A 13491-nucleotide genomic window follows, 5' to 3' on the forward strand; every position below is an offset into this window, starting at 1 on the left:
TTCTTTCAAGATTCTTTTTTTTTTTTTTTTTTTTTTGCTGTTCTGAGTCAATATTGCATATTGAGAAAACATTACCACCTGCATACACTTGTATACATTGTCTTCTAGGCTGTGATAAAAGTACCGCTATGCTTACTTTTAATCAATAAACTTATATGAACAATTAAAGACTAATATATAATAAAGGCAGATTAGTTAAATACCTGTTTATGCCATTTTAACCCATATCTATATCTAAACTGAATTTATTGGTTTTACAACAATATGGTATCATCTAGGAATATATGGACTCCAAATTTAGGTATTTATGAAGTTATATTTTTATATATATATACGTTTTGGTAAATTATTGATGGTGTCTTTACCAAAATTATATGCAAGAATAATATATTCTCTACTATTATGTAATTATTAGTTCGAGACAGAGTTCGGACAAAGATGGAGAGGGATATACTGGTGGAAGTAAATCATCCGTTTATTGTCAAATTGCATTATGGTATGTAATCTTTCTTTTATTTATGGAATTGGAGAAGATTGACTTTCGGTACTATAACAGGAAATAAATACTTCAAACTTATTTAATATATTCAACTATGTAAAGTTTATTTATCTGAAATAAGTATCAATCTCCAGATTTTAGTTGTAATTCTTTCATATGTCTAAGTTGGTTAACTTTTTTAAGGTAACAAGATATGTCTTCTGCTTACTTTTCTGACAGTATTTCTATACTTCACTAGGCTGTATCTCCAGTGATCTTAGGCTATAAATTATTGTGATAATTTATGTAAAACATCTGGGTACTTGTTCATAGTGCCCATATTAGTCTTATTTCCTAGAAGACCATCTAGTTATACTAGTCTATTTGAGTTATTTTTTATACTTAGGGGAAGAAGAATACCAGTAAGAAGCAGTAGTTGTAATGGAAATAACATGAGCTATGGAGTCAGACATTTCTGAATTTGAATCATGGCTCCATTGCTAATTTAATCTATGGATGAGATTGTGAAGTATGGCTTCCCTGGGTAACTAAAAGATATATCTATCTATCAGTCTGTCTATCTGTCATCTATCTATCTATCTATCTATCTATCTATCTATCTATCTATCTATCTAATAATATATATGCATATATGTGTGTATATATATATGCATTATATGTGTATGTATATATAGAAAACTAAGTCACTGATAGTCTACTATGTCACTTTCAATTTTCTTGATTTTAAAAAGTGCCAGCTGATTTTTTTATTAGTGTAATTTACAAATAATGCATTAAAATATGTACTCAATTTTCTCTATTAGAAACCCACAGGGCCCGGCCCGGTGACGCCCTCGGTAGAGTGCGGCACTTGGGAGTGCGGCGGCGCTCCCGCCGAGGGTTCGGATCCCATATAGAGACCGGTCCGCTCACTGTTTGAGCGCGGTGTGGGTGCAACACCGAGGGTTGTGATCCCGTTGCCGGTCACGAAAAAAGACAAAAAGGGAAAAAAAAAAAAAAAACCCACAGGAAAGGGGGGGGGTTAAGGAGAAATTGGGTAAGGGACACAAATAATAATTATTACTTATAGTGAATATGCTAATAATATTGATTTGATCATCAAATATTGTACACATACACCCACACCCACACACACAAACCCACTAGAAATTCTCACCCATTATTCTTTCACTCCCTGTTACTCTAATGGAATAAAAGTGGTAATAGCTAAAGACCTCCTTGAGTCACCAGTATGTCATTAGATTGATCAGTAAATGCTTAATGTGTGCAAAACACTGTATTAAAAACGGTGGGCTATAGAAGGGAAACAGTTTCTGACCTGAAGAAATTTATAATTTATAGGCAACTCAGAAATGTAAACAACTAATTGTATAAATCAAAATGGAATAAGTATCATGAGAGGCATAAATAAACTATAATGAGATCTAAAAAGTAGTAGCATGTAGTTCTGATGAAGAAGAGGGTAAGGATGCTGTAGGGAAATGTGAAAAGAGAGAAATCCTGGAAAGCTTGGTAGATGAGGTGGCATTTTTGTTGAGCTTTATAGCATTAGTAGATTTTCAGTAGTTGGTTAGGAGGTAAAGTTCAGGCAGCTGCAGTAGAACATGGTGCTTCATAAATCAGGAAAATGGTGGTGGTAGAAGTTTCTGTGTAAAGCCACGTGCAAGGCTGATTATGTTCTAGGAAGAGGTTTGTAGCTTTCAACACTTGATTAACCACTGGGTTTAATTTTGAGGTGTTATCAAATAATGGACCTTGTGAGTAAATACTTATTTGCTCTATAGTGTTTAGTGATAACATTCTAAACAGACGTGTTAATTAAGAAGTATAGTAAGCTTTTTAAGCCTTTAAGATTGTACTGTTACTACATTCTAAATTCTACTTAGCCTTTCAGACTGAAGGGAAGCTGTATTTAATATTGGATTTTCTCAGGGGAGGAGATGTCTTTACAAGATTATCAAAAGAGGTGAGTTATCTATTTGAAAATTTTGACTATATTTTATTGAAACAAAACTAAGAAAATTCTTATTCTTTTGCCAATTACATGTTTCCTATAGAAATTTTAAGTGATAATTATTTTGTTTGTTTTATTGCATAGTACTTAGTGATGTGCCAGTTAATGGCATTTTTTGTCTGCTTGTTATTTAGATCATCTCAATCTGCTACTTATTATTCTCTTAGCCACATGAACAATATGGATTACTGGATGAAGTAGATAGCGGCAAGCCCAGGGCTTTGGCTACTCAAACTACCTAAATGGCTCTGGGAGTAGTGTTTAATTTGTTCATTTAAAAAATACCTTTATGAAGGTATAATTGACATAAAATAAACTGCACATATTAAAGTACACAATTAGATAAATTTTGATATTTGTATTTACCTGTGAAACCATCACTACAATCAAAATAATTATCAGATCCATCATCCCCCAGAGTTTTCTTCTGTCCCTTGGTAATGCATTCATCCTGCCTTAACCCCACTGAATATGCTGTCACTATTTGGTTTGTATTTTCTAGGAGGTTAGATAAATGGAGTCATACAGTGTATATTATTTTTTGTCTGACTTATTTGACACAACCTAATTATTTTGAGATCCATTTATGTTGTCATATGTATCAGTAGTTCATTTATTTTTATTCCTGAGTAATATTACCCATTGTATGGATACATTATGATTTGTTTATCCATTCACCTGTTGATGGATGTTTGGGTTGTTGCAGTTTTGGGATTTTGCCAGTAAAGCTGCAATAAACATCCATGTACGAGTGATTTTATGGATATTTGTTTTCATTTCTCGTGGGGAGATACCTAGGTGTATAATGACTGGGTCATATGGTAGGTACATGTTTTAATTTTTAAACACATTGCTAAACTGTTTTCCAAAGTGGTTATATACTTTTTACATTCCCACCAGCAGAATATGAGGGTTTTAGTTGCTCCACATCCTTGCCAATGCTTGGTATAATCAGTTTTTTAAAAATTTTGGACATGTGATAAGTGTAAAGTGGTATCTCATGCTGGTTCTGGATTGCTTCATATTAATGACTAATGATGTTCAGCATCTTTTCATACACTTATTTTCCATCTATCAATCTACTTCTTAAAATGTCCATTCAAATCGTTTGGCCATTTTTTATTGTTTTTTTTGTTTTCTTTTTGAGTTTTATTTATTTTTTAAGTTTTATTCTATTTTGTCAGTATACAATGTGGTTGATTATTGTGGTCCATTACTGAAACCACCCTCCCCCCTTCCTCACCCTTCTCCCTCCCAACAACCTCATATCTCTTCACCTGTCATAACATCTTCAAGGAATTGTGATTGTTGTGTCTTCTTCCCTCCCCACTCAGTTTATTTGTGTATTTATTTATTTTTAGCTCCCACAAATAAGTGAGAACAAGTGATATTTTTCTTTCTGTGCCTGACTCGTTTCACTTAATATAATTTTCTCTAGGTCCAACCATGTTGTTGCAGATTTCAGTATTTCATTCTTTTTTATAGCAGAGTAATATTCCATTGTGTAGATATACCACATTTTCCATATACACTCATCTGATGATGGACATTTGGGCTGATTCCAACTCTTAGCTACTGTAAATAGTGCTGCAATGCACATTGGAGAACAGGTATACCTTTGACTTGTTGATTTCTATTCCCCTGGGTATATTCCCAGCAGTGGGATAGCTAGGTCATATGGTAGATCTATCTGCAATTGTTTGAGAAACCTCCATACCATTTTCCATAGAGGCTGCACCATTGCAGTCCCACCAACAATGTATGAGAGTTCCTATTTCTCCACAACCTCACCAGCATTTATCATTCACAGTCTTTTGGATATTAGCCTTTCTAACTGGGGTTTAGATGCTATCTCAGTGTAGTTTTGATTTGCATTTCCTGAATGCTGAGTGATGTTGAGCATTTTTTCATGTGTCTGTTGGCCATTCGTATATATTCCTTTGGGACATGCCTGTTTAGCTTGCTTGCCCATTTTTTAATTGGGTTATTTGTTTTTTTGTTCTAAAGTTGTTTCAGTTTCTTGTACATTCTGGATATTGATCCTTTGTCAGATGTATATTTTGCAAATATATTCTCCCACTCTTTTGGTTGTCTATTTTCTTTCTTAACTGTTTCTTTTGCAGTGCAGAATCTTCTTAGTTTGATATAATCCCATTTGTTTATTTTTCCTTTGCTTGCCAGTGCTTTTTGGGTTGTATTCATGAAGTCTGTGCCCAGTCCCACTTCCTGGAGTGTTTCTCTTATGTTTTCTTTAAGAAGTTTTATTGTTTTAGGGTGTATATTTGATTCTTTAATCCTTTTTGAGTTGATTTTAGTATGTGGTGAGAGGTATGGGTCTAGTTTCATTCCCTTGCATATGGATATCCAGTTATCCCAGCACCATTTGCTGAAGAGGCTGTCTATTCCCCAGTGTGTAGGCTTAGTGCATTTGTCAAAGATCAGATGGCTGTAGGTGTGTGGGTTGATTTCTGGATTCTCTATTATATTCCATTGATCAGTGTGTCTGTTTTTATGTCAGTACCATGCTGTTTTGGTTATTATAGCATTGTAGTATAGTTTACAGTCAGGTAGTGTTATGCCTCCCACTTTATTTTATTTATTTATTTTTGCTCAGAATTGCTTTGGCTATGCATGGTCTTTTGTTATTCCACATAAATGTCTGGATAGATTTTTCCATTTCTGAGAAAAATATCATTGGAATTTTGAGGGGGATTGCATTGAATTTTCATATCACTTTGGGTAATATGGACATTTTTGCAATATTCATTCTTCCAATCCAAGAGCATGGGGTATCTTTCCATCTTCTTGTGTCATCTTTAATTTCTCTCAATGGTAGTTTGTAGTTCTCATTATAGAGATTTTTCACATCCTTATTTAACTCTATTCCTAAATATTTTATTTTTTTGCTGGCTATTGTGAATGAGCTAGCTTTCTAGATTTCTCTTTCTGCATGTTCAGTATTGGCAAATAGAAATACTACTGATTTCTGTATGTAGATTTGTATCCTGCTACTTTGCCGAAATCACTTATCAACTCCAAGAGTTTTTTTGTACAGCCTTTAAGCTGATCAATATATAGGATCATGTCATGTGCAAATAGGGACAAGTGTGACTTCATCTTTTCCAGTCTAGATGCCGTTTATTTCCTTCTCTTCTCTGATTGCTCTGGCTGGTACTTCCAACACTATGTTGAATAGCAGTGGTTAGAGTAGGCATCCATTCAGGATAATATTGGCAGTGGGTTTATCATATATGGCTTTAATTATGTTGAGATACTTTCGGTCTATACCTAACTTGTAGAGAGTCTTTATCATGAACTAATGTTGAATTTTGTCAAATGCTTTTTCAGCATCTATAGAGATGATCATATGTTCCTTGCCTTTGATTTTATTGATATGTTGTATCACATTTATTGATTTGCATATGTTAAACCAACCTTGCATCCCTGGGATGAATCCCACTTGGTCATGGTGTATAATTTTGTGTACGTGTTGCTGTATTCTGTTAGCTAGTATTTTATTGAGGATTTTTGCATCTATGTTCATCAAGGATATTGGCCTGTAGTATTCTTCTTTTGTTGTAACTTTACCTGGTTTTGATATCAGGGTGATGTTTGCTTCATAGAATGAATTTGGGAGAATGGCCTCTGTTTCAATCTTTTGGAATAGTTTGTGGAGAATTTGTGTCAATTCCTCTTTGAATGTTTGGTAGAATTCTGCTATGAACCCATCTGGTCCTGGGCTTTTCTTTGTTGGGAGCCTTCTGATAACAGCTTTAATCTCTTTTATTGTTATTGGTCTGTTCAGATTTTCAACATCATCTTCGCTTAGTTTTGGTAGTTTGTGTTTGTCCAGAAATTTATCCATTTTCTCCAGATTTTCAAATTCGTTGGCACATCGTTGTTTATAGTAATCTCTGATGATTCCTTGTGTTTCTGAAGTATCAGTTGTAATGTCACCTTTTCATTTCTAATTATTGTTATTGGGGTCTTGTCTCTTCTTTTCTTAGTTAGTCTTGATAAAGGTTTGTTAATTTCATTTATCTTTTCAAAAAACTAACTTTTTGTTTCATTGATCTTGGAGGGGTTCTATTTCATTTGCTTCTGCTCTGATCTTAATGATTTCTTTCCATCTACTGACCCTGAGTTTGGATTTTTCTTGTTTTTCTAGATCTTTAAGGTGAAGTATTAGGTTGTTTATTTGCCATCTTTCCATTCTTCCGAAGTAAGCATAAATTTCCCCCTGAATACTGCTTTTGCAGTATCCCACAGGTTTTTGTATGAGTGTCATTATTTTCATTAGTTTCAAGAAATTTATTGATTTCCAGTTTAATTTTTTCTTGGACCCATATGTCATTAAGTAGAATGTTTAATTTCCATATGTTCGTTTAGTTTCCAGAGTTTCATTTGTTATTGATTTCTAATTTTAATCCATTGTGGTGTGAAAAACTATGTGGAATAATTCCAATTTTTTGAATTTCTTGAGACTTGCTTTGTGACCTAACATGTGGTATATCCTGGAGATTGTTCCATGAGCTGATGAGGGGAATGAATATTCTGAGGTTGTTGGATGGAATGTTCTGTGGATATCTGCCAAGTCCATTTGGTCTAATGTATTGTTTAGGTTTTGCGTTTCTCTGTTGATTTTTTTACCTAGATGATCCATCCAATGTTGAGAGTGGGGTGTTTAGGTCCCCTGCTATTATGGTGATAGTGTTTATCTCATTCTTTAGGTTGAATAGTGTTTGCTTTATAAATCTGGTTGCTCCAAGATTGAGTGCATATGTATTCACAATTGTTATGTCTTGTTGATGGAAAGATGCTTTTATCATTATTTAGTGGTGTTTTTTATCCTTTTTATGTTTTTTGCTTTAAAGTTGATTTTATCTTATATAAGAATAGCTACTCCAGCTCGTTTTTCATTTCTATTTGCATGATATATCTTTTTCCATCCTTTCACTCTTAGTCTATGTGTGTCTTTACAGGTGAGGTGAGTCTCTTTAAGGCAGCATATTGTTGGGTCCATCTTTTTAATCCAGTCTGTCTGTGCCTTTTGAGTGGGGAATTTAATCCCTTTACATTTACAGTTATTTTTGAAAGGTGTTGGTTTACTCCAAGCATTTTATTGATTTTTCTTTAGATGTCTTAAGTATCTTTTGTTTTTTCCTTCTGATTTCCTGCTTGTCTTTTCCTTTTGTTGGTTTCTTGGGTTGTAGTTAAATATTTTGTGTGTGTCTTCATTGTTAGCATTTTTATTTTAAAAGTGGGTTTTTATTTTTCTTGAGTTTTTATGGCAGTAGTGGTTATTTTTCACGTATGAAACAAAGTACTCCCATGAGAATTTCTTGTAAGGGTGCTCATGAACTCCCACAGTTTTTGTTTGTCTGAGAAATATACTATTTGCCTTTCATTTTGGAAGGATAACCTTGTGGGGTAGAGTATTCTTGGCTGGCAATCCCTGACTTTTAGTATTTTGAATATATCATCCTTTCCTTTCTTGCTTTAGGGTTTTCGATGAGAAGTTCGATGTTAGTCTGATTGGGGTATCCTTGTAGGTGACTGGACGCTTCTCTCTTGCAGCTTTTAAGATTCTCTCCTTGTCTTTGAGTTTTGCCAATTTTACTATAAAATATCTTGGAGGAGACTTTTTGGGTTGAATATGTTTGGGGATCTTTGAGCTTCCTGAATCTGAAGATATGTGTATTTTCCTGTACCCGAGAAGCTCCCTGCCAGTATTTTGCTGAATATGTTTTTAATGCAATCTCCTTTTTTCCTCCCCTTCTGGAATACCCATGACTTGGATATTTGAGTGCTTAAGGTTGTCTGATATCTCTCTTAGATTTTCTTCAATGTTTTTAATTTTGTTTTCTTTCTTTCCTTTTTTTTTTTGTCTGCCTGTGTTATTTCAAACTGCCCATCTACAAGTTCAGAAGTTCTCTCTTCTGCTCATGCAAGCCTACTGGTTAAACTCTGTTGTATTTTTTATTTCACTGAATGCATTCTTCAGCTCAGCAAGCTCTGCTACATTCTTTTTTAGGGCATTGATTTCCTTGTACATTTCTTCTTTCAGGTCCTGTATACTATTCCTCATTTCATCGTGTTGTCCGGCTGAGTTTTCTTGTATTTCATTTAGTTTCCTTAGAATTATGACTCGAAATTCCTTGTCAGACATTTCAAGGGCTTCTTGTTCTATAAGATCTAGATCTTGAGAGTTATTACCCTTTGGTGGTGTACTTTTTTGATTTTTCATGTTTCTGGTGTCTTTACTTTGTTGTTTAGTCATTGTGGTAAGGGATTTCATGGTCCACTGGATTTACACTGTTGTCTCGCTAGGATCCTGCTGGGACTACCAATTTGGCCTGGGTGCCTCAGTGCCTGCCTGGTCATACTGGTGCCTTGGGGTGCGTGGTCGCCATGGGTTCGGGCCTCTTATTACGGTTTCAGAGTTCTTCATATATTTTGGGTTTAAGTCCTTGGTCATGTATTTTATTTGCAAATATTTTCTTCTGGTCTGTGGTGCATCTTTTCATTCTCTTAGCAGTGTCTTTTGAAAAGCAGAAGTTCTTTCTGATGAAGTCTCATTTATAGGTTTTCTTTCCTGTTGATTATGTTTTCAGTGTCCTATTTAAGGAATATTTGCCTAATCCCAGATAAAGATTTTCCGTCTATGCTTTCTGCAGGTTTTGTAGTTTAGGTTTTACATTTATTTTTATGATCCATTAAGATTATTTTCTTATAAGTTTATATGTATATGTCAAAGTCCTTTTTCTTGCATATAGATATCCAGTTGTTCTAGCATCATCATTGGAAAAGACTATTCTTTCTTCAATGAATTACCTTGCATTCTTTTTTCAAAATCAATTGATCATATATATGAAGATCTATTTCTGGATAATCTATTCTGCTCATTTATTGATTTCTCTGTCTTTACAACAATACCACACCATCTTGATTAGTGTACATTTTTAATATGTCTTAAGGACAGGTGGTGCAAATCCTTGAATTTTGCTTTTTTATTTAAATGAAAGTTGTTTTGGGTCTCCTAGTTCTTTGCATTTCCTTATAAATTTTAAAATTAGCTTTTTACTTTGTACAAAAAAGCCTGCTTGGATTTTGATTGGGATTATATTGAATCTGTAGGTCAATTTTCAGATAATTGATATTTTAGCAGAATTGAGTCTTTAAATTTGTGAATATGGAACCTCTTTCCATTTATTTAGGTCTTCTTTAATTTCTCTCACAGTGTCTTGTTTTCAGTGTATAGGTCTTGCATATCTTTTGTCAGATTTATCTTTACTTTCTTTTTTTTAATGCTGTTGCAAATAGAATTGATTTCTTAATTTCAATTTCAAATTGGATGGAAATACAATTGATTTTTTTGTATATTGAGCTTGTATCCTGTAATCTACCCAGACTTAGTACTTCTAGAAGTTTTTTCGTAGATTTTGAAGGATTTTCTATTTTTTATCTGTTAATAAGGAGTCTTCTAGTTTTAAGGTATGGATGTCACTTCTTTTATTTGTCTTTGTCTCATTGGCTTGAATCCCAGTCCAGTGCTGAATAGAACTGGTGGGAACAGACATTTTTTGCCTTGTTTCTGATCTTGAGGGCAAGCATCATTGTATCATAAAGTTAGGTATGTGTATTTTTAAATATTCTTTATTAGGTTGAGAATGTTCTCTTTTGTTACTACTTTTGCTGTTAAGAGTTTTCCTTTTTCAATCAGGAGTAGCTGTTAGATTTTTTTCAAATGCTTTTTCTGCATTTACTGAGATGATCATATGTTTTTTTCTTCTTTAGTCTTTTTTTTTTTTTTGTGACCGGTAAGGGGATCGCAACCCTTGGCTTGGTGTCATCCGCACCGCGCTCAGCCAGTGAGTGCAGCGGCCATCCCTATATAGGATCCGAACCCGCGACGGGAGCGCCACTGTGCTCCCAGCGCTGCACTGTCCCGAGTGAGCCACGGGGTCGGCCCTCTTCTTTAGTCTTTTAATATGATAGATTACATTGACTGTTGTTATTTTAGTGGTTGCATTAGGGTTTATAGCATACATCTTTAACTCGGGGGTCAGGAAACTATGGTTTTCAGGCTAAATTTGGTCAGTTGCTTGTCTTTGTAAGTAAAATTTTATTAGAACACAGCCATACTCATTTCTTTAAATATTGTCTGTGTCTTCTTTTGTGCTTCAATGGCGGCATACTTGTATGGTCATTTTTATTGGATTGTGGACATTATGCATTTAATTTTTTTGCATGCTAAATACTTTTGTTTTCCTATAAATAGAACTTAGCTTTGTTCTAGAATGCAGATACCTTTTTTTGGAAATCCTTTGATCATTTTAAGTCTTGCTTTTAAACTTTATTATGTAGGACCAGGGTGGCATTCAGTATAGGGTTAATTTTTCCCCAGTACTGAAGCATGACCCATCTTAGTACTATAGCCAATACCATTTGAATTATGAGGTTTTACTCTCACTGTTGGGAACAGGAACTATCCTGGTCCTTTGTGAGGTAAGTGGATTCTTCTTTTAATCCTTTAGGGTTGTTCTTTTCCTGGGCTCAGGTATTTTTCTCATATCTATGATTGGTAATTTTTTATTGGATGTCAGACATTGAAATTTACATTGTTAGGTGATGAATATTTTTATATTTTTTATAAATATTATTGAGTTTGATCTTGGATATAGAACTAATTTTTTTTTCTCTTTCAGGTCTTTTAAGGTTTGTTAGGCTGGACTAGGGTAGCATTTAGTCAGTAGTTATTTTTGCTTTATCACTAAAGCAAAGCCCACTGATTACACTGTCAGAGGCCCCATGAATTATCGGGTTTTCTGCTCTGGCTGGAGGTAAAAGGAGCTATTCTCAGTTTGAGTTCCATGGATTGATCTCTCTAATCCTTGTTTTTTTTTTTTTCCTGGTTCCGGGTAGTGTCCTCACTCACATGTGCTGAACATTTCTCTGCTGAATACTTGAAAGAGACTATCTACATATTTCTAGAGTTCTCTCTGTGCAATTCTCTCTTCTCCATTACTCCAGCCTGTGATTACTATCCTCCTTCCTCTCCCAGACTCTCACCTTCAGCTTATCAACTCAGGATGTCTTCTGGGCTCTACCTGACTTGGCCTTCCCTGCACTCCTACTTGGAAACTCTTTCTGGGTATTACAATTATAGGGCATACCTTGCTTGTTTCCCATTTCTCTACTATTCATTGTTCTCTGTTGCCTGATGTCCAATGTCTTGAAAAATATCATTTCATATATTTTGTCCTGTGTTTTAGATATTTCAGGCATGAGATTAAATCCTGTCTTGTCTACTTAATTATGTCTTGAAGTGGTAGTCTGGGAGTAGCATTTTAATTGGGGGATAGTGGATCAAAATATTACTTCCAGAATTTAAAATGTTGGGTGTGGGAGAGCTACTGTTGATTCCCAGAGCTCTGGAACTTGTTGTACAAAGGAACAGTATGTTTTGTGGATGCTAGCCAGTGCTTAAGTGGCTAAGGTCTCTGGCTTCTCTCTATCTACCTCCAGTGCAGAATGTACCATGCATGAACATAGTGTGTTCTTGGTATATTGTTCACTATAGAACAGGTAGGGTCTTTCTAGGATGCCCTCTTCCAAGGAGGGCCTTCAAAGGACCATATTAAAAGCTGGTCCCAAGACATAGTGAGACAACAGTATAACAGTACTCCAGTATTCACAATTTCTTGTCTTAGATTGTGTAGAAGTGTCACGAATGTGTTTGAGAAATTCTTACTTGTAGTCATTACTAATCTTCTTTTAAACTCTTCAGACCTCCATTCTCGATGTGGGACTATCTAAACCCATACTAGCACAGAGATGCAGTCAGTAAGTTTTGATTCCTAAGTCTGGAATATTAGGTAAGAGCAAGCATTTTAAATACATTTCCCCAAAGACAATAAATTAGAATATTCATTGAACAGGCTTTAAAGAAAAAAAAAAAAAGATTTGGAGGTTAATTCTGTAGACAGCTTATTAATAAGTAGTTGTTTATTGATTATATTTCACTTGTATGTATACAAAAAAAGTTACATACTCCAAAATGAGGACTTATTCTTATGCCTTAGAAAAGACATTTAAAAACACATTTTTGTATGTGTTAAACAATTTTATAATATATATCACTTATATTTTAAAGGGAAAGGTACCTATCCCAATTCTTTCCCCTGAAGTGCACACTCACACACACAAAATACACACATAAATATAGAGAACTCTCAAGCTATACCTTACTTTGCTAATATCAAAATATATAGTGGTGAGCCTGGCTGAGTGTGCACTAATCAGAGAGGCATCCAGCTGGAGAAGCCAAAGATCCCTGGAGACCACACGCCCTGTGGTGCCAGCATACGACCCAGCAGGTAGGCCTCACCGCCTCTGCCTGACTCCATCCCCAGGCTGGCCAAATGCATACAAATCAGAGAGGCGCACAGCTGGAGAAGCTGAAAATCCATGGAGACCATGCGCCCTGCACTGCCAGTGTGCGACGCAGCAGGTAGGCCTTGACACTGCTGCCTGACTCCATCCCCAGCCTGGCTGAGTGTGTGCTGACCAGAGAGGCACCACCACGTAGAGGACCAAGACCTGAGTTGACCACACAACTGAGGCACTAGTGGGCAACCAAGCAGACAATGAGGCAGCCATACCAAATTGGCAGCCCCAGCAGCATGCTAGCCAGACAATAGTGTTGACTCAGTGGACCATAAAATCCCCTGGCACAATGATTAACACCAAAGTAAAGATACCAGAAATATGAAAAATCAAGAAAGTACACCACCAAAGGGTAATAACTCTCAAGATCTAGATCTTATAGAACAAGAAGCCCTTGAAATGTCTGACAAGGAATTTCGAGTCATAATTCTAAGGAAACTAAATGAAATACAAGAAAACTCAGCTAGACAACATGATGAAATGAGGAAAAGTATACAGGACCTGAAAGAAGAAATGTACAAGGAAATCA

The 13491-nt window shown here is 35.3% G+C and overlaps 1 protein-coding gene across 2 annotated transcripts in view; it reads left to right on the forward strand.

Moving 5' to 3' along the window:
* RPS6KA6 (ribosomal protein S6 kinase, 90kDa, polypeptide 6) overlaps positions 1-13491 on the forward strand; it is a 154761-nt gene that overhangs the window by 69550 nt on the left and 71720 nt on the right. For both annotated transcript variants that reach the window (XM_008585631.1, XM_008585690.1), the window contains 2 exons: positions 416-496; positions 2386-2465. In XM_008585631.1, coding sequence (XP_008583853.1) covers positions 416-496; positions 2386-2465 — 161 coding nt within the window. The remainder of the gene's footprint in view (positions 1-415; positions 497-2385; positions 2466-13491) is intronic.

This window comes from Galeopterus variegatus, unplaced genomic scaffold (assembly GCF_000696425.1).
Source record: "Galeopterus variegatus unplaced genomic scaffold, G_variegatus-3.0.2 Scaffold10, whole genome shotgun sequence".
In the NCBI taxonomy this organism is placed as follows: domain Eukaryota; kingdom Metazoa; phylum Chordata; class Mammalia; order Dermoptera; family Cynocephalidae; genus Galeopterus; species Galeopterus variegatus.